The sequence below is a fragment of the Vanacampus margaritifer genome, chromosome 7 (genome assembly GCF_051991255.1).
Source record: "Vanacampus margaritifer isolate UIUO_Vmar chromosome 7, RoL_Vmar_1.0, whole genome shotgun sequence".
In the NCBI taxonomy this organism is placed as follows: domain Eukaryota; kingdom Metazoa; phylum Chordata; class Actinopteri; order Syngnathiformes; family Syngnathidae; genus Vanacampus; species Vanacampus margaritifer.
In genome coordinates this window covers 17,116,740-17,139,268 of record NC_135438.1, presented here as the reverse complement: position 1 = coordinate 17,139,268, position 22,529 = coordinate 17,116,740, and the positions used below count along the sequence as shown (strand labels likewise).

Genomic DNA, 22,529 nt, shown 5'->3' with positions numbered 1-22,529 from the left:
CCACCCCGAAACAAGCATAAAAGTGCTTTTACAAATCGAACATGTAAAGAAACAAAAAAAAACTGAGAATTGTTTAAATAAACCACAAACATTAAGTTTCCCACTTAGAGAAATAGGAAGAAGGATCATTTTCAAACAATTTATTCAATAACAATAAGGACATGCCCAACCGAATTTCATTTTGAAATAAATTAATTTTACTGATATAAATATTTGAACTATTGTGAGTTGTTACCATTGAATAGGTAGCCTAATTATTATTATTATATTATATTATATTATTATTTATTATAATAGCCTTTGTCATTATGGATTTTTTCCTCCCAACCCATTTCAACGGTTTCTGTTTTATATATATATACTGTATATATATTTTTTTTAAATAAATATAAATATATATATATATATATATATATATATATATATATATATATATATATATATATATATATATATATACATATATATATATATATATATTTTTTTTAATTATTTATTCATTTCCCCCCTACATTCAGACGAGAGCTTTGAAAATTCTGCACAATGATGGCCTACCTCATTTTTCATAAAATAAGACCACTACAACCTAACATATTCAAATTTATAAGGTGGCAATTATCACGCAACACCCGCCCCCCGCCCTTATTGTTATTTATTTTGTGTTATTAAGGCTACTGTAATACAGTGTGTTGAAACAAAAAGCAATGAGGGGTTTAAAACTAGCAGAAAGTATGTCCTCAAGGTTCTGTCATGTGTGAGCTAAAGGCTGAATAAGGGCTGCCGCTGTGTTTAATAAATGTTTAACTTGATCAGAAGTGTCTTTGTTATGTGGGCAATTTATTATAGTTAGATGACGTCATCTTACCTATCACAACAAATACAGTACTTTAGTCTATAATATAGAGCCAGTCATAGATATACTAATAATATTGCAGTATAGCATAAAAGTTTCTTTAATAATTCATAGAATGTGTCACTCAATGAATTCTTCTTGTTTTCCCATCTCTCCGTATTTCAGGCTTGACGTGACATCTGTCAATGTCAGTCATGTGAAAATGTGAACCAAACAAACACACTTCTTTTCTCTCTGCAGGTACACCCACCTGCCACCACACACACACACATGAACAATACAGACAACCAGCTGCAAACAAAACAGATACATCAATATGCTTATCCGCTCCTGTAACCAGCACATGTAACCTCCAATTGCACTGCTTGGCGGTCTTTTTTTTCCTGGTATTTCTTCTCTGAAGGGAACCGAGGGGAGTGGAATGCCAACCACCCGCTAAGTCACGAACTCATCAAGCATGCACGGCTCACACACACACACTTTGGGTTGGAGAATCATTGTGTCAGGTGGGTTGGGCGGGAAAGCGCCCGCTAATAATGCGCCCGTGTCCACAACAATCCCCTGGAGCGAATCTATCACACTACACAAGGGTTGACCTTACTGACCTGTCAGGGGACATTATTGTCCTGTGGGCACCCGTTTTCATGTTTTTACAATTTTCCACCACAAGGACTTAAGGGAAATTCAAGATGCTGTGATTGTTTTACACAAATGAACCAACATAAATAGAGAATTATAGCTGAGATAAGTGTTTACCCCTTAAAGTATACCCATTCATCCATTATTCATAAACGGATAACACACTCTAAAAACATTTGGGTCAAAAGTAACCCAATTATGAATCAAAAATGGACCGATCCACTTTATGGGTCAATTTGACCCAACTTTCTGGATTGTTTTATACAAAGTGACCCATTTTTTTGACCCAAGTACAGGATTAACCAATATCTATGAGTTGTTTTACACTAAAAAAAACATTTCTTGACTCAAAGTTGGATCAAATGGACCCAAGTAGAGACTCGGTCCATTTTTGACCCATATTTGATTTATTTTTGACCCAACTCTTCTTGCTGTTCAGCTTTACTCTATTTTCCTTTTGTTTTGTTTTTTGTTTTTAATTTCAGGGACCTGTCTGTATAATTGTTTAGCTGTTTTATATGTGTTGTGTTCTTTATACTCTTTTTTGCCGTTATGTACAGTATTGCCATTTAATATTTGTCTTCTGGCTGTAATAAATACTAACTGTATGTTTTATTAGTGGGGAAACATTATATTTATTTTAATTCTGTCATCTGTAATGTGTTTTTTCAATGTCAGTGTGTTCAAGTCTCCTGATTTTTTTTTTATCAATATGAGTTAATGCTGTTGCATCTATTTATTTTTTACATACATTACAAATGCTGCCGTTGGCTTTATGCTGTACCTCCATGCCCCTCCTACTCATCCTTCTACAGACTCTCCCTCCTTCCACCTTCTTCCTGTAGCCCTACAATAACACATCTTGTGGCCTCAGTAAGTGCTGTTTTCCTGCCCGGACCCATGGACCCTCCCCAAAAACAAACAGAAGCTAAGCTCATTTTACCTTCCCCCGACCCAGACTGGACCCGTCCTGGCCAGACAAATACTAAACAATAGATTTCATGAGTAAGGACGATTTTTGTTAATCAGAGCCGTGGAAAATGTGTTTTTTTTAAATATTCCATGCAAATGTCATGTGTCTTCAGGGTATTGAAACAGGCTCATTCAAGACAACAACAATGGCTGAGAATGCCACGAGCACGGAAAAGGCTTCACAAATATTTACTTGAAAAAAATCTAGTAAAATTTTTTCACTTCAGAAATTCTAGTTAAACTTGAGTGCATCAACCAACAACCTAGCCCTTACTAAGCTTTTTCAAGTAAATACAGTATCGCTCCTTCCCTTTTTAAATTTTTTTTTTACTGTAATTCAAGTTCACATCAATCCCCGCAGTTGAGGTTCATACTTTGTTATTTTAATGTACAGTAGATCCCTGTTTAGGCACCCAAGGTTGAATAAAGTTTTTGTCTACTGGTAGATGCTAGTTGAAGCCAGGACCTCTTCTGAAAACTACAAATTAAAATACAATGGCAACAGAACAAACATGAAGGGAAACTCAAACATGTCAAACAAAATCTGGTTAAAACCGTCATCATGTGTGACATGTAAGCTATAGCTCAGTGAGTAACTTAGAGGCTTAATGCCACAAAGGTGTTAAAAGGATAAAAAAAAATATTTGTTTTTAAATGAATAAGCTGAGGCTGAACACAAAGATGTAAGACTTTTTCGACTCACTCTTAAGTAACCTCACAAATCTGTCTAACTCTATATTAGTGAGCACTTCTCCTTTGCTGGGATAATCCATTCACCAGGTGTGGTACATCAAAATGCTAATAAGACACAGGTGTGCCTTTGGTTGACAGCCCTCCAAAACGTTCAATTTAATCACACAGCTCAATGCCACAGATGTTGCAGGTTTTGACTTTTGAATTAAAGGTTCAGTCTGTTTCCACACAAGATCGTCTGAGACAACCAGTTTGCATTACCAAAGAACTTCTCAGCAAACTGTCTCAAACGACCTCGTCATTCTCAGACCGCACCTGATGCAGTTTGTCGACGTAACCATAGTAGCCTTCAAATGTTCACCATAATACCGTTTTTCATTGTACAGGGCAGATAGCAGCATCGTCATCAGCGTTGTTATGGGCAAATGCCTTTTATTGATGGCTTTTTGAATGCACAGAAATACTGTGAAAAAATCTTCAGGCCCATGATGCAGCATGATAACGCACGGCCGGCCCCATGTTGCAACAATCTGTGCAATATACTGGAAGCTTGGAAGGATGTGTCACCCGTTGCAGAGTTTTAATAAACAATGTTAGATGTACCAACATTCTATAAGTAGCTGGGAATGTCTATGAGTATATTGATAACCTAACGTAACCACAACATTGGAAAGAATATTGACTTCATGTTTGTGGCTGTAAGAAGAGGCTTCTCTAAATTGCTTCTTTGAAGGAGAGATGAAGTAGGTATAATAATGGCAAGTCCTGAAAACACCACATGTAGAAAAAGGCAATTTTCCAAATGTGGCAATGACCGAGCCATACTTCAGCATTGCGGTAGATTATAAGCAAAGAGCCCATTACATTTCTTATAACCAATGTCATTTTTTTTCATTCTCTATGTTTTTTCTTTCATTTGTTTATGATTATAGCTTACAATTCAGCGCTATTTCTTTATTTAAAACATGTACAACTGTGTTGTATTTTGTTGTTGTTGGGCTGGAACAGATTAATGCAGTGCTTGTCTTTTTTTTAAATTATATTATTATATGTATAATTATTTTATTAAGTTTTAAAAAGTGCCCTGGGATTGGTTGGCAACCGGTTCAGGGTTTACCCCAAAGCCAGCTGGGCCTGGGATAGGCTCCAGCACCCCCGCGAATGGATGGATGGATAGATTTTATGAATAGTATGCATTTGTAAATAAAATTAAGTACACCTCTGCAGATGAGCTAATACGCCTTCCTCTGACAATAAGAGCACCACTGTCTCCTACTGTAATGGATGTGCAATTACATTTTATCCTACCATGGGGGAAAAAAAGGTCATTTTAATAGGGAAATTTAATAAAGGCATAAAATTGCTTGTTCATATAATGAATTAAACTTTTAACTCAAGGCATCACTGTTTATAATTTATAGTCTGGTGGCATTTGTGTTTGTTTTTAGCCATGAAATTATTTTTATTTAATTGAAAATAAAAATACGTAGTATATTTTTTATTTTATTTTATAAAAATACGTACAGTATTTTACATCAAATAAAAATGCGCTTTGGCTGAAAAAGTTTGGGAAACACTGCTATCGACACTCAGCGGTGGTTTGCGGAACTGCATAATGTAGAATGAGTAGGAGGAGAGGAGAGGAGAAGGAGGAGGAGGAGGAGGAGGGCGAGAGAGGAAGTTCCAAAACTTTTTTTTCCATTTCTCGCCAGGGAAAGATTCCTGAAGACGCTCCGTTAGTTTTTCAGAGGAACGGGAAAACCAGAAGAACATTTGGAGAAATACGCGCAGCTCACCTCGTCAAAAAGTGGATTTTTCAAACTTTGTTCTGTCCTCACATGAAACGCGAGGCAAAAAAGAGTGTTTGCTTTGGTCCTTTCCAGCCTGCGAGGACTTCCACCATCAGAGGCGATGAGATGTGAGTGAGCTATGCCTTGTGGAAATGGAGCGACTGTAACCACGCGAAAACATGGCGTCTGCGGGCCCAGCTTCTACTTCTTCTCCAGCCTGCTGGTGGCCCTGTGCTGTCTGGAGCCGTGGAGCCTCGGCTCGCAGACGGCCGCCAGCAGAAGCTGCACGCCCTGTCCCGTTAACTGCAGCTGCACGCCTGCGGGGCCCCAGCATGGCTGCGTGGTCAACTGCTCCAACGTCGGCTTGGAGAGGGCCCCCGGAGCGGCGGACATCCCGCTGGTCACCACGGTGCTGTGAGTCCAATTAACCCTACTTCTTTACTATGCTGATGTTTCCATTCGCTCAGCAACAGTATTGCTCACATGGAAAGCAAAAGGAAACTTTCCAGGAGGGGGCCCACATTATTATGATGTTATTTACTCAAGCCACATACAACGTGTTTTCATCATCCACTACTTTTAGTTAATTTCTTTCCTTTTGTCTTCATCACATCAACATCGATTCATCATCATATTTTTGGTATCATTAGCGTACATCGGCATATCATTACAAGTTAACTTTTGTTGCTATTTTTTGCTTGGAATCTACGTTACAAAAAAATTGTGTTACTGCCAATTAACGAATCATAACACCTTTTTGATGATCAGTTAGTGATTTATTAGCAAAACAACCTTTTGTGCCCTCCGTTTTCCAAAATAACTTAGTATAATGTGCTGCATGAGATCACCATGTGTGCTGCATGATATTATTCAGTTACACTAAATTGCAAGGCAGTGCAATAAATCAAATTAGATTAATTAATAATTTCAAAAATCGCTGATTTGAAAATGAGCTAAATCGTGAAATCGCAGTGTGTATAAACAAAGACACTCTTCTTCTGAATTATTAAAAGCTGATATTACATTCTGTTATATCCAAATGTTATCGTGAGTTGTAATTTTGCGCAAGTGGCAGAATGCGGGATGTGCGGTTTACAATAAGCACGTTATGCACAAGCTATGAATGTCAACGTTAAGTATACATTATTGTTGTCTGAAGATTTTGCACATGATTTATATTTTTAATAATTCACACTTTTTTTTAAAATTAATTAATTAATTTATAAAACATTTTCTTATTAAGTACATTAAATACATAATCGTCCAGAATGACTGAAAATAAATAAATAAAGATTTTAGTTTTGAGTCATATCACCCATCTCGACTTAATTGGTCCAAAAATTATTTATTTAAAACAAATAATGTATCTTTGTTCATCTAACTTTGCCAGTGACATATAGTGACATCAGAATAAAATGCAGTTCCACTAGATGGCAGAAGATTTCATTTCACCTGTGGCGTTGCCCTCCTCCAAAGAGAATAATAGCTTTGTGTTCAATTTCATTTTCAAACCGAGTCCGTTTGAAAGTGTATCATCAAATTGGAAATTTGTGGCATGAAACTAACTGCATGAAATTAGAACACACAGTCGTCTCAAGTAATGTTGTTTTTCGTGTGACTGAGCCCTCTATTAGAGGTCATGATGCCAGAGTCTGTATTTTTTTTAGTGTGTATGAATGTGTCTTCTTATGGTACATAAGAGTGAAACTCGTCACCAGAAAAGTGAAACTGGACTTTGTGGTATGGATCAGCTTGCTCATGCTGCAGCAACAGCAAGAACATACTGTTCTGAGCAGACGCTAGCCACATGTTGTTAATTATTTATTTCCCTTCAAACCACCACCTACTCTCATTTAACTTGTACTTGTAGCATATATACATATATAGAGAGAGTTCATTCAACAGGCACCAGAATGATGTAAAAGTGATTGACGGTGAACTCTTCTGAATCATTTGAACTTTCATCCTGCTTTCACTTTGCAGTCAAGCAGCATCAAATGAAAATATTCAAGTTCATTAGTGTTTCATGTGTGTAGATAATGGTCATCCGATGCAAAATTTAAGAAATGAAAATGTTAAAATGATCCAATTTAGTAATGTATGACTTGTGTTTGTTTGTTTAATCTACTGTATATAGAAAATCAAAATCAAAGGATTTGAATTATTAGAGGAGGATAAATTGTTTTGCTGAATGATTATGCTTCTTAAAAGTGGGTTTATTTTTTATGTTTCTTCAGTAGGGCTGCCACAAACAATTATTTAGCTAGTCACCAATAGTTGTCACGATTAGTCGATTAATCGCACCAGCAAGCAGTCACTATATAATTATGATTAGTTTACAGCTTGAATTTTTTAAAGGTATGTTCAAATAAGAAAATAAAGACAACTAAAATGTACATTCAATTTCTACTAAACTTTTTACCAGCATTCCTGACATGTTTATAAATGGTGGTGCAACTTAAATTGAAGGCGATATACAGTCTTAATATTTTAGGCCGTAAATATTTAGTGCAAAAATTATACACACCATGCATAGTTGCACTAAGAATACCATGAAACTATAAAAAAAACAGATTACTTACATATTTATTTCGCTCTTCCTAGGCACCAACCACATTTTCAATGTCGAAGCAAGTGAAATCAGATCAGTAAATTAGGAAAAGGCTTTGTGGTTAAGAAAACTAAAATAAACACTTGTAATGTTTAAAAAATATATATAATTATTTAACCTTTATTTATCCATAAACATTTTGACTTTCAATATTTGTGGGCCGGTCCCTATCCCCCCAAGAATAGGGAATGGTCAAGGAATGTTTATGGTTAGGATGAAATTAGTGTAACCTCCAAACTGAAATGCCACTAAGGTCGTACAATTTGGAGTTCAACCTAACATAACTGGATGAATATGCTTCATGAAAAATTGTGAGTTTGTTTCCTGTGCAACGTTAGCTCAGGGAGAGCTGTTTTTCTCTTTCTTTGATGTTTTTTATTTAATTTTTTTATTGCAAACCCAGAAAGGTATGACAAGAGCAGACCTGGGGAAAAAACGTATTGCAAAATAAGAAAGCATTTCATAGAGTAGTAGGTTTCTGTCCTGGCTGCTCAGTACAATACTGTATGACAACAAGTGGCTATCAAAAGAAGCAAAATTGAATACACACCACAGAGTGACCCCTGTTTAGAGTTCATTTGATGAGACTCGACTCTTTGGCATGCACATGTGAAATGTCACGCTTATCTAAAGTCAATAAATATCAAGTATTAAGACTGTCAACCTGTATTTTTATTTTTATTTTTTTTTAAATCAAAGGCTCCATGTGCATGCGCAAACCTTTTGCAATACTTTCCACAAACATGCTACAGTATATGATTTAATTTGATCAATATTATTCATCAATTATTAATTAATAAAATAAAAAAACACACAAAAACAGTCTCTCTTTATTACTAGTATCGTGGATAATTTCCCAACTGTTAATGAGATCAAGTTGTTGGGCAGTCTTGAAAAAGAGTCCTTCGTGCCTACAGCCATGTTCCTCATTTGTGAGGTAGTGGATTTGCATAATAGTGCTAGTGTACAGTATATAATGGAAGAGTAGAATGTAGGGGTGCAGTTATTAAATAGTTTATAATTTGAGTATCCTACTGAAAATGCTACTGAATAATATAGTGATAATATTTGTGTTCAGTTAAAATATATTTTTGCTTGGTTAAAGATATGAATACAAAAGAGAAAAGACATTTCACTAAAGGGACCAGTGAATGGGATAAACATTGACATTTAATAGTATGTATGTATGTATGTAAAAATGATGTACTAAAGTTCACTCCCCTGAAAAACTCAGTCGTTCAACACATTTCAGTTTAAACTTCACATTTGTTGTACCAAAGACTTTCATTTAAAAAGGCATCAACAGCCGTTATGCAACTTCACTTGCGCAGCTAGCATTTTAGCATGTGATTTAAGAATAGAGCTGTGCATGTAGGAGCTTCGACAAGCTGTTTAATATTAGGACAAACATTTTTTATACTAAATTCGAAAGAGTTCAAATAGGGTCGCTTTAGGAAGCGGGTATTCAAAAACAATCACGACTTATTACGAGTGTAACGAGTTAGCATTCAGTATTTTTTGCCCCCCGTAATATTTGGCGGTTTTGCTATTCAATGCATTTGATTGAGGCACAAAATGCAAATTGTAACTTGCAAGATGTGACACAAATCTGCTTAGTTTGATCAAGCCTTGCGTGGTCTGATAATGCTTAAAAGGTGCAAAGGCCAGCCACTGATGTTGTAGTGGTTTACTTGCTTGACTGCTGTCCTTGCAACATGGGTTCAGTTCCCAATTGGTGATAGTGTGAATATAATTTTTTGTTTCTATAGGCTACGAGAGTCACTAGTGACTAGTCTAGGGTCGTCTTTGTGATGAGATTATATTGTCCAGAATAATTGTTTTGGAAAACGGATGTGCAGTGGAACCCAGCTATCATATTGGGATTTGGGCCGAGACTGTGAATTAGAGATGCTACCATGCATTTGAGAATAACTGCATGAGTGTCAACAAGAGGCAGTGACAACACTTAACGTAAATGAGAAATATTAATGGAGTGGAGATATCGCTAGTGTTGCCCGCACATGCCCACTTATTTATACCCTGTCTGGCAATTTGAGTTTTTTTTTTTTTCAATTTAGGAACATGTCACGTTTAATGCTAATATGTGCTAACACTTAAATACAAGGCAGTAACAAAGACTGGCTAAAGGTTTAGCCACATCAACACACCACACGTGATGATGTGGCTAACTACACTCAGGTGTGGCTATAGGAAATTTTTCATCCTGTTATCCACATTAGCTAAGAGGTTTCATCATGACCGTAGTGCCAACCCTGCTGTCACCACTCTTGTCTTTATCCTGTTTACCTCAATTGTCAACACTTGGATTCATCTGTATTGTCGAATCAACTGTGGTCCAGAGCACTTTGTGGGGTTGCTATGGCAACTAGATACATACACATAGACACACATGGTACCTCCTCCCCTCTAGATGAAGTTATCATCACAATCGCCTTTGGACACACATATGCACACACGTGCGTGCATGCGCGCTTACAAAGACAAATATTGAACGTATTGACCGTGTGTGAGGGAGTTTATTGTGTTACCATGGCGAGAAGAATTTATGACATCAGTCAGTGAAGTGCAGGCATTCCAGGAAAAAAAGTAATTATGCCAGTCATATAGTCATATCTTTGTTAAGCCTAGATTTTCCACAAACGTCTTCTATGTGATGACTCATGAGAAGGGATTGTCCAGGTGTACCTAATGAAGTGGTCAGTAGACCCACTATGATGGTGACAATTACCCTTTTGAATAACACAAATTGTTAAACATATCGTGCATTTTTGATTGCTGTCATTATTTGGAAAACATGATGATAAGCGGTTCAGATAATGGGTGAATGGATGGATTATGAGATAAAAGGAGTCCCAAGAAAATCCATATGTGTCAATCTTTGTGGGGTTGAACATGATGTGAGTCATCTTTACACTGAATAAAAAAATCAATCCACCACTGATGAGAATGAGAAGTCAGAGCGCAAGGTGCAATGCTGTATTGTAGGGCTGATTAGTTTAATAATCAATTAAAGTGTCCATTATTTTTTTGAATCAATAAAACATGTTTTAATTTTAATGCCTTTATTTAAAAAAAAAAGGACAATACTTCAAAATGAGTTAGTTACTGGTTTGTCTCGGGTAAATTTGACTCCATTTAGAGTGGAACCAAATAGACTCAGTTTTAGAGTAATGTTTACACTTTGAAGGGAGTGAAATAAAGAATTGAAAAAATAAATAAAAGTCACCAAAGGGTTGAGGAACCAACTCACATATTTTTGGTCTCTTCTTGGAGACAAGCAAACAGTAGGATTGGCATAGCTCAGGGTTAGTCTCGCAAGCTGAAGGTTGTGAGTTTGTTCCTCCCATTCTTTATTTTACTCTCTTCCAAGTGTAAATATTACTCTAAAACTGAGTCTATTTGGTCCCGCTCTAAATATAGTCAAATTTACACTACAGAATTGACTGTGCACCTGTGTGAACAGAGTGCATTATGATGATGCAATCGAGGAAGGTGGGAAGTCGGCCATCCCATTTGGATTCTCCCAGGTCCGACCTCACAGTGTTTGAGGCAAATGTAAATACAAAGATGGCTGATTCCGATAAATTGTTTGTTGTTGTGATTAACGCGGTCAGTCCAAATCACGTTGGGTTACGTGAAGGTGCTTAGTTCGAATAACTAAATTAATATCATAATAGTTAAATCGATAATGTTTATAATTGTGTAAATTATGTTTTTCCATTCACGGGCTTAGTATCTACGGGGTCGCCATTGTCGAGTGATGTCAGATTGAAGCCGGTCGGTGAAGTCGGGATCCTTTTTTTTTCCGACTTCACGACTCGGATGTACGACTTTAAACTTCAAATGGGCCTTCCCGTGCTCACTTCCTGGCATTAAGTCCGTTTTCTCACTTTCCTCCAAATTTCATCCCCAATCTTCCTCTCCGCATCACAGGTGTGCGATTCGTCAAGCGTCAACAACAGCTGCGTGCCCAGTTAAGCCACTATGCACGTAACTCTAATAAGTTTTTAAAGTATCCATATTTTTGGAGGACACAAATTTAGTCACTCTTCTTGCACTTCAAACAAACTCTCAATGATTCTCCAACTTCTCGTGGAAAAGAAAATGGCTCTTTGTCTGCATTTGAGATTGATGTTGCAGTGGCAATTTAGGTTGAAATCATGACTGATAGCGTCCCGAGAACTAGAAAGATAGGTTTGTGTTTAAAGTCAGTAAACATATAATCTGCTTCCAGTGACGTGCAGTGAGCTCTAGGTTTGAGTAGGCAGGCAGAGACGCACACACCAATTACAAATGTGTGCGTCGGCAGGCGAGTGCACAACGTATCCTAGGGTGACCATATTTTCATTTCCAAAAAAAGAGGGCACTCAGCCTGACCTCGAGATACTTGATACTCAGATACAAGATGCCATACATTCAAACTATTTTAACATATGCCTCCTCTGTATGGGTAGAAAATAGAACAAAAAAACATTACTCTCTTTTGAAGTCAAACATTTTTTGCTCCGCAATATTTTTATTTTTTTTTTTAACTTCAAGCGGGGTTCGTACCCATCGCCTCCGGTGCGGCAGCGCAACATTTGCCACTCAGCTAAACTTCTGGGCCACCGTCAGCCAGTGCGCAGTCTGCCAGCCACAGTAAACGTTGCAGTGCACTCTGCCTCCCATTTGCCGCACAACAAAAATCGGACAATTTCAAACCCGCCCGGACGCCCGGAAAGAATGTAATAAAGTGAATATCTCCCTGTAAAACAGCCTAATTCCTCACAACATCAAGCTAGCAATAGCAATAGCGATGCCAAACACCATGTCAAGTGAAACAGCCAGTTAATCGAAGCACATCCACAAAGCCAATCTTTCCTTTTGTAAAAAGTACGAATAATTATTTGTCCCTTACTTTGCTGAAGATCCGGTAGCTAAGGCGTTGGTCTCCCAACCTTTAAAAGAAAGGCGTAAAAATAGTTTTATATTCTCCAGAGTGGCGTCGTCATCTTACCACTTTGCCGTGCACTAAGTGTGCTTTGAATTCACAAATGCACTGTGCGAACGGTTATTTTGTCATTTTTGAACCTATAGGTAGTGTAGGCTTTCTGAAATGAAATAAATAATTAAAATAAATAGAAAAAGCCAAACGGTTTCAACTTTCATTTCAGCCTGGGGTAGGCAGTGCCTACCTTGCCTATCCTGACCGCACGTCACTGTCTGCTTCCTATTTTACCTGATTACATTATTAATATATATATATATTTTTTTTATAGGCGTGTTTTTCACCATACAAAGATTGTTCAAAAAACAAGCAGTACAATAAACAGAACATATAACATCAATTAAAATGGAAAACGAATAAGTTGGTGACGTGAATAAGCACTCTAGAATAGTTTTGCGTCTAGATGTAAAGAGGAATGTAAATTTTGCTGTGATGTCACAATCTCATTTGATGTTACGCGGCATAGTTTGAATATGATGTCACATCCACATTATGTTCTTATGTCATACGCTCCCTGCCAAAATTCATAATCTGCATTGATCAAAACAATATGGAGCATGGCTTACATATCCAGACACATTTTCAGCACGCCGGCGACCCGAGTGAGATGAGAGGTTTAGAGAATGGATAGATGCATGGAGCCCCCCCATCCCAACCGCTTGCTGGATCGTGTTGGCTCCACTTGGCCTCAATCCATGTTGAGTGATATGTCGTAAAATGGGGACAACACATTGTTGAGGTTAAAAATAAATTTAAAAACACAAGACATGAGGCATAGTATGTTGTTGTCCCTTTTAAATGCTGGATAATTTAGCATTTTTGTTTAAGTATACGTACATCTACGCATGCATTTCGGGTACCACAAACACGTCACCAAATAGTTTTCCCAGTTCCATCCATCCATATTCTGTCAGACTTATCCTGTTCATGTTCATGGGAAGCTGGAGCCTATCCAAGCTGACTTTGGGCAAAGGGCAGACTACACCTTGGATTGATGGCCGCTCATTGCATTTTTTCTCTCACCAGAGGAACTGTGCGATTGTACGCCTAAACTCTTTTACTCATTCAGTACTTTACGACTACAGCACAGCCTGACACACTTTCATTTACCAGAAACGGTATCCAATGAGCACATGACCGCGTTGCAGTTTTTTCATTCTTCCTGCACGCGTTGACGACATGGTCATTATGTGTGTGTGTCTGTGTATGTGCGTGCGCGCGTGTAAGGCTTTATTTGAGTGAGTGTGTTAAACCGCTGCACACAGCTGCCCAAAGTCTTCCAGCTGGATACCAGACAACGCAGACAGCAGCAGCTGGAAAAATGGACAGAATGTTCTGGAGAGGAGTGGAGAGTGTTTGTGACCCAACCAGGCTGTTGAATTAAACATTAAGACGTTTTAGACCAAACGTCTTCAATCAGCGTCCTCCTAGTTCCTCCCCATGCAGATGCGTCCTCTAGAACTCTATACAAAATCGCTGCCCTCAGGAATTGTGCGCGCTCACTGTATATTTCAACTCTCCCCTGATAGCATGTGAATTTGATGGTGGCCGTGAGGTTCGTAGGGAACGCCATCAGAGCCATAGGAGTGGAAAAGACGGTTCTTTGAAATGCTGGCATTCATCGCCACATCTTTGCTTATAGGCTTTCCGTTAATGATGTCACCTTTTCTCCATCGATCCATTTCAGGCAAGTGAGCAGGAGTCTTATCACAGTTGACATTAGGCAAGAGGCGGGGCATACACTGGACTGATCACAGTAGCCAATCACAGGGCACATATGTTATACTGTATATAGACCACGGTCCGCCAATGTAGGCACCTGGTTGCCCCCACAGACCACATTAGTAGCCCGTAGGTCTGTTCTGAAAATATCTCACACGTGACATTCTAGAAATGTTGTAGAAGTGATCATTTGAAAATGTGAACACATAATAATAATAATAATGTGTGTATATTGATATCAATATTGATCTATTTCCTAATTATTTTAAATTATAAATGAGAAAATTTGTGTGTATCAAACTGGGAGCCCTTTGCATTAATCAGCACCCGCATCATCTCCACAATTACATAACAATTAATAACAATATACTGTATTAGGTACTTTTTTCTCCCAACTCCACATCTTTGAATGTAGAACTAATCAATTGCCAGTAGTCAACATTTAATTGTGATTTCAATTTTATCTTGGCACGATCTTAAAAATTTAGATTAGAATTAGAGCTGTCAAACGATAATTTTTAAAAATCAGATTAATCACATCTTAGAACTTTGATTAATCACGACTAATCACTTAAAAGGATACTTGACTCATTGAGCCATTTTCAGGCTCAGTTTGCTGACCAAACCCAGAAAACAGGTGAGCCATGATTAGTCGTTACCTACTTCCTCAGCACAGGTGATGTCATCTTTAGTCGTCAGCAAGTGGAAAAAAAGAAGTTTTTAAAGGTATTAATTGTACACAAAAAAATTATGTAGTTATCAAATCATTCTGGACAAAATACTAACTTTTTACTGCTGAAAATGGCTCAATGAGTCAAGTAACCATTTCATTAAAAAGGCTTTTTTATCAAAAAAAAATTCTAATTTGATGAGCACCTGATATGTGTTAATTCTTTCGACATTTAATGTTATGAGGACGTCTTCAATTTTTTTTTGCATAATTTAAAATGGAATACAAAAATGACCCCCCCCCCTTAATATTTTGACATGAACAAATATTCTGAATGTCATACATAAACATTTATTTCATGCTTTACTTTAATGCATGTAGTTATGTTTATTGCTTAAACACAACCTGTGCTACCTTAAACGCAGCCATCCGCGGTCAGCTAACGGATCATCTGTGGTCCAAATTAATAGTGTGATTAATCGGCGTTAATACATGATTAATGCGATCATTTTTTTGGGGGTGATGTTATGTGATTTTGCCCTCCCTGAGCATAATGATACCCTCTTTTGAGTAAAACAAAACAAAAAGAATTATACAAATTGTATATTTAAATACAAGACATGTTTAGTTTTAAAAACATTGCTAGCGCTAACGCTAAAGTCAGTGTAAAATCCCATTGACATGCTAAAGGGACATTAGCATCGACCTTTGGGATTCAAATAACAAATATTCACAGTACAAACGCTGTAGGAACGCATACACACATTTATGCTTATTCACGTTTTGAATGTGTGAAAAGATGTAATTTTGTACTTGACAAAGATACCGGTAATAGCGTTCAAGAATAAATAACATGTTCAACTTGCCAGGGGTGAATGGTCATGAGGCTATAATGATAGTTTTGTGTAGTTGAGTTTTAGTAGTTGAATAAATATTACGTTTTGAAATCAATGAATAATCATTTATTCAATCGAGATTTCAAAATCATTCAAAAATAATTGTGATTATCTTCTTTTTTTTTCCCATAATCGCCCAGGCCTATTTGAATGTCACATTTATTAAGTGCCTTGAAGCAGCAGGCGCACGGAAAAACAAGGAGGGCAGAAAGAAAGGGTGAGGCGGCAGCAGATGAAAGGATGGACGAAAGCGACCACAGAGCAGTCTGTGTTTAGTGGGTTAGTGGAGCGCTGGTCTCCACTCTTGGAGACATTGACCACTCCGCCACCCTGAATGCCGAAAATCGGATCTCTTATACGACCAGACCTGCTGCACACATTCAAGATGGCTTTCTTCTATTTACTCTGTCATTTAAACTCCCATTACTATCACCAGGCGAAGTCTCCATTCTTTATGTAGCTTTTCCACGATTCATATTCTTTCCTCTATGCGTGTGTGTGTGTGTGTGTGTGTGTGTGTGTGTGTGTGTGTGTGTGTGTGTGTGTGTGTGTGTGTGTCAGCGCTCCCATCCACCAGCTCAGAATAAGTGGCACCAGACAGGCCATATAAGGAGCGGTTAGATCATTGGCCTCACCGTTCGTAAAACAGAACCATATGTGTGCTGTGGGTGTTTGTGAGCAGCACTATAGCTGGAGTGTGCCTTTGCCGTGTGCGCGCGTCTAATTAAAACCACGTGTGACGAAAGGTAGCAGAGAGAACGGGAGCTTGTTGCTAATAGACACGGTGAAGGTCACGTTATATGGTTATGACAAACGCGCTCTCTCTCTCGTCATGTCTCGTCCAAGCAGTCCTCCCACTAACGGAAGGTGCGAACCAACGTTCCATATTGGGAGCAGATTTAAATGCACACACCTGCCGGGGTGAGAGTTACATAAGGCGAGGTGTCCGTCAGCCTAATGTGCAAACTGTCAGCTCGTAGATCAGGCGTCTTTTGTGCTCCCTTGTTTTATCTGCTGATGACTTTAGCAGAGGAGAAGGCTCTCTTGCTCGCCATCGTTCTTACACAGCTAGTCTGGAATGTACAGATGTTTCCTTTTGGGAATGGGCGTCCTGCTCGGTTCACACACACTAGAAAGAGAGTGAGCAAGGGGTGCGTTCCCATATACTCCAACTCTCATTTGCAAGTTGTTTTTTAATACCCCCCGAGGTGATATTAGTGTCTACTGTGCACATAAAGAGGATGGAACATGTTAGGCACAATGTGCTCTTTTTTTAGTTAATCGTGCAACTTGAAGCCAGAGGCAACCTGTTGTCTTGCAATCACTCTCGAATCCATGTCCTCTCACAACCTTGGGCTCAATCTATTCTTTCCTCTTTGTTTCACTGACCTCACGTGCAGCTCGGGCTTTACTGTGAAGCCCCAAACAAGCTGAAGTCACTCGAGTGTGTTCCACACGGGCCCTCCTTGTTTGAGTTGGCAAAGGTTCGGCTCCTCTCACTTCCTTCGTCATGATTAATCGGCAAACGGAATGAACACCAGTTAGTGCGATGACATCGTAGCGCCGTGCGGTAAAGTGTAAAGACATTTTTGATTTTGTGTTTAGGAGCATAAAATACTAACTAAAATGACATAAGTGTAACAAGTGTTAGCGTAAAATAAGCTGTAATATGAATACGTAATGGTGAAAGCTATTGGGGCAACTTTCAAAGTCCTGATTATGGCAGCATCAAGCTCTTCATGTGTGGTTGTTTATGTCATAAAAAGAGCTGTTATCAAATTTGAATGAAACAGAGCTACCACAATATTATTTTACAATAAAATATCCTGTTAGCATTAGGGATAGACCGATTATCAGCCAGGCTGATTATGCCAATATTTGGCATTTTGACAAATATCAGCATTGGCCTTTTTTTGAATCTGAAGGCCGATAAAGAAGGTATCTCACTAAGTTGTGAATGCTGGCGAGCATAGCGAGATTAGGGTTTTCATCAGGATTTGTAAGACGTTCACAGACAGTTTTTACTTGTCGCAAAGACATTTCTATCCATCTATCTATCTATTTATCTATTTATCTATCTATCTATCTGTAAATATATGTAAATACATGCTTTCGTGTGCTTTCAATTATTAATGCTGCTTTGGGTGCTGATGTGACAAAACATATAAACAACTTGATTTCATGCTTGTCAAACTCAAGTGTAGCTTGAAATGATGCTCTGCAGCACGGGTCACTGACCTAAATGAAAGTGTGAGCTACTTCTTGGAAAGCGATTAATGCGAAGGGCTACTAGTTTGGATAAACATTTCAGAAATAAGAAATGTGTTCAAATAATGGTATTATTAAGCCCTGACATATTTAATTGCCCGATATTAGCTTTTTTGAAGTTGTCAAAAATCATTCATAGTCTGATTTGTGTTTATTTATTTATGTTTGCATTTAGGTTTAAACCCACAAACCCAACAAAAAAAATGCGGGAAATGTGTCATTCTTTGCCAATTATTCTCTCTGTTGTAAAACAAACACAAAAGAACAAAGTTTTGTAAAAACAGTCAAATGGACCAAAAAAGTGTGATACGATTCAAGGGCAATTTATTGTAAAATGTAATGATTTGACTCGGTTTCATTCAGTGGGATTACCGATTCGGTTCAATATGGTACGTATGATGCAACGACCGTCACAGCTTACTTGTTTTCTGGGTTTGGTCATGTGACATTCACAAGTTGAACCTTTTAGGCGCGGTGATGTCATTTTCAGTCGACAACAAGTGGCAAAATGGCCCCCCCTGAGATGAGTAAATTAAAAACTGGTGGAAAACCTATATGTCCGCCACAGAGCAATAGCTTCTCCTCTCACTTTTTATGTTTCATTTTCCAAGCACCACAGTCCTCAGTCTAATTATGAATATGTTGTATGTAGCATAGGGAGCTGTTTGTCTATATTTTTTATAGTGAATTTGATGTTTTTTCCCCACAGAGATCTTTCCAAGAATCACATTTCTTCTCTTGATACAACTCTGCTAAATCGACTCCCCGGTCTTCGAGAGCTGTGAGTACAGACAACTCTGTTATTGTGTCCGGGCTAATATCCATGCACCATTCAGTCAATCACATAGCTCTCCATTTTCACAGATATCTACAAGGTAACAAGATTGTTATTTTGCCCAGAGGAGTCTTCTGCTGTGGGCCTTTGTCAGTCCTGTGAGTACAATGTCAAGTGATCATAATTAAGGTCAAGTGGAGATGCATAAAACATTGGCATCCACCTGTGCTTCTGTTAAAACGCTCATCTCGGTCCCATGGTACGGTAAAAAAAAAAAAAAAAGTCCACGAGCTAGCAAAAATGGTTTTAAAAAACATACGTTTGGAGATTTTCTTCAGAAACTGGAACAGGCCAAATAATGAGACAGAAAGCTGTATCATAACATTGGCAGTCCCACTTAAGGTTTATTGCAAGTGGACTCGCATGCACTGCATGGAATATGTCGCAACGGGTTTGCAAATAAGCCAATGTGCAAAAATTGCTCCCTGCATTAAAACACAAGCCTTTGGTATTTTTGATTTTAATAATAAAAAAAAAATACGGTACCTTGTTGAAGATAAACAAGCAGCGAGTTCCCACTAATCACAACAACTACATTGAGTGTAGTGATGGGTTGTGTATAATTTATTTGCTTCTATGTCCGTCAAAATACGTCCTTGCGTAAAACTGTGTCACAATAAAAAAGTTGATGACCGTTGCCCTGGAATATGCTGGAAGAGAAAGCATTCGCTCACAAATAGTACACCACCCGTACACGCTAATCAAACCATGATTAAGTTAAATTACAGCTTACCCTCCCCCTCCAACCTCTATCTTATTCCATTCATTACCTTATTTCTTCCACTTCTTTATTTCTTCCACCAATTGAAAAAAATGTGTGTGATGAAGGAGGACTTTAGTGGTTTCCATTAGCTCCGTCCAAAACCACCACAACAACGGCCCCATTATGTAGCGTGCTGGGTTAAAGGCTGGAAAGAAGCACGGGCAAGGAAGGCTAAGGGGAGGGAAATAAATGTTTGGTGGATTCATAGAATAGAGTTAGTTGTTAGTACAAAATATACATAACTATATAACTTGTCCGCTGCAGCTTTTTGTGCACAACACAGTTGACAGTTTTGATTGGATCATTTTTAAGGGCTCTGTGTAACAGTACTTGAGATGTCAACATGGGCCAAAAATAAAGTTAGGACATATTTCATTTCTCTTATATAATAACTCAGCGTGATTAAAAGGTGTCTGAATTCTCTGTGACGGATTCAAAAATGTCTTTGTACAAAAAAGACAAATAATGAAAGGTTAAAAAAAAAAAAAAAAAGAAACGTGGCTGCAAATAGCCAGAAATCAAAACATGACTGGGTGTAGGGTTTTCTTAGTGAATCAGAAGCTGCCATGTATGTAACAGGCTGAACTGTGCAGGAGACGTGTACGTAGCGACCGTCTGCTGGCATACACACATGCTCTTGGGCGCTGTTTGTTTATACAGACTGGGCCGGACTATGTATAATTATTGGATGTGTGCCAAAAATTCTGCCCTGGCAAAGATAATAATGTTTAGTTTGAAATGGATAAGCGCCAGCAGGCAGTACAGGCGGCGGCCTCATCAATTAAATGAGGAGTACAATATTCTCTTTTAAATTTTATTCATAGAAATCTGACGGTGCAATGTCTGAACACTTACAGAACAATTTATCCTCTAATATGCTCAAGAAGCGTGCACAAGATGAGGTTTTTTAAAAAAAAATTTTTAACTCACGGTGTGAAAAGACCTGCCTGCTTGGCACAGCTCCTTCTTATCCAGCTTCTTATCACAATTGTATTGCAAATGCAATTAATCGTTCAGCCCTATTATTTAGTCACTGTATACATTAGATGAAAACTAATACTTTTTGTTGAACAACTTTTATGGTACATATATTAGCTAGTTGAGTGAAACCACAGAAATGTCTTGTTGCTAGGCGAGGAACGGTGCACCAGAAATCGCAGTTTGCTACTTTGCTATATACTTGGTTTTAATTTCACTGTTGGGTTCACATTTGGTACAGTAAGGGAACAAAATGCAAAAAAGCTGCTTATATTTTGTTTGATCGGGAATAATAACATTCAAACTAAAACATCATCAATAGTTTAAATGATGTATTTCCTTTTTAGGAAAATGTAAAAAAATATATATATTTTTTTGGTTTGAGGCATTTGCAGACAAGTGAAACTAACACAGAACAATCTACATTAGGCTATAAAAATGCTAACACATACATTTTGTTGATGTTTTTGCTCCTTCGGAAGAGACTGGAGAGGCTGTTTACAATATTTTTTTCATGTTTGCTTGATATCATTTCACGTGAATGAACACGTTTGACATTATTATGAAAATATATCGCTAACCATCCGCTAGCTTGAAGTAAGGATACGTGGTCCACATAAAATGATGTGAAGTGTCACACCTAGCCCGCGGACATTGAGTTTGGCAGATTTTTAGTCAATTATTCCCGGTAATAATGTCATCCATTTGTAATTATTCTATATTAGTATGAAGGAGAAGCATTAACATCTTTACAGTTTCCATTTTTATCAGACATATAGGCTGACCTTTAGAATGTTCATGTATAAAATAGTATATATATATATATATATATATATATATATATATACATATATATATATATAATGTTATATTATATATTTTAGAATTATATACAATTTCTCGGTTGTTGAAATACAAGCAGAAAAAAATAGCATAACGCCAAGTATTTGTATCAAACAGTAGAAGAAAGCTTGCTCTCAACCTGGATTCAACAGTAATTGCTGACACCTGTATCTGTCCTACTGTTTAATTTTATAATGTCATAATATCAGACAATATCATAATATCATAATCATCATATCTTTCCTTCACACTGCACGAGGCAACAGCAATCACATCTTTCGTGTGAAACTTTTATGCGATTTGAGAGCGATGCTAAGTTGCATCCTGCAACAGATGCCACTAAAAGATACCTCGGGGGAGAATTTAGAGAGCTTAAAAAGCTTCAAAACCACAAATTTAATAAAACTTTTGAAGAACAAACACTTGGCGGAAAATGTTGGGTTTCTGAGGCTCACGGCAGAGAATTGAAAAGAAGACAGATGTATCGGCAGTAGTAAAACAGTAGCTAAAACAGCGCACACTGGGCAACAGTCAGAAGGCTAAACAAAATGAGAAATAAATAAATAAATAATCAATCCATCAGACTAAATGACCTGCTTTGTGCGCCTTGCAAATATTTCACGGTCCTAGAATCTAGTGGTAAACTAACAGAAAGCAACGATTATGAAGCACAGACACCTCAGACAGACCACGCTTAGCAAGCCTACCAACAATTACTATCAGTTATTATTTGGAGTGAGCGAGCAAGCAGGAGCTAACAGAGAGCAGCTAGCAAGAACTAGCTGGATTGGCTAACAAGTGTGTCTAGCGGGATAAGCTAGCAAAAGCTAGCAAGAGCAAAGCAGATATAATAAGAGAATACTAGACTTCCGATTATATTAACTCATTTGCTCTCAAAAACGTATAAGTACGTTCTATTTTAAATGTTCTAAATGCCCGAAAGATGTATTTATACATTTTTTATGTTTTTTTTGTTTTTTTTGCTAAA

At 37.7% G+C, this 22,529-nt stretch overlaps 1 protein-coding gene across 1 annotated transcript in view; it reads left to right on the top strand.

The window, feature by feature from the left end:
• Positions 1–4,889: 4,889 nt before the first annotated feature.
• Positions 4,890–22,529, top strand: part of pkd1a (polycystic kidney disease 1a) — a 59,829-nt gene continuing 42,189 nt past the window's right edge. The window contains exons 1-3 of the mRNA XM_077572050.1: positions 4,890–5,361; positions 18,832–18,903; positions 18,987–19,055. Of these exons, the coding sequence (XP_077428176.1) occupies positions 5,087–5,361; positions 18,832–18,903; positions 18,987–19,055 (416 nt within the window). The 5' untranslated portion in view covers positions 4,890–5,086. The remainder of the gene's footprint in view (positions 5,362–18,831; positions 18,904–18,986; positions 19,056–22,529) is intronic.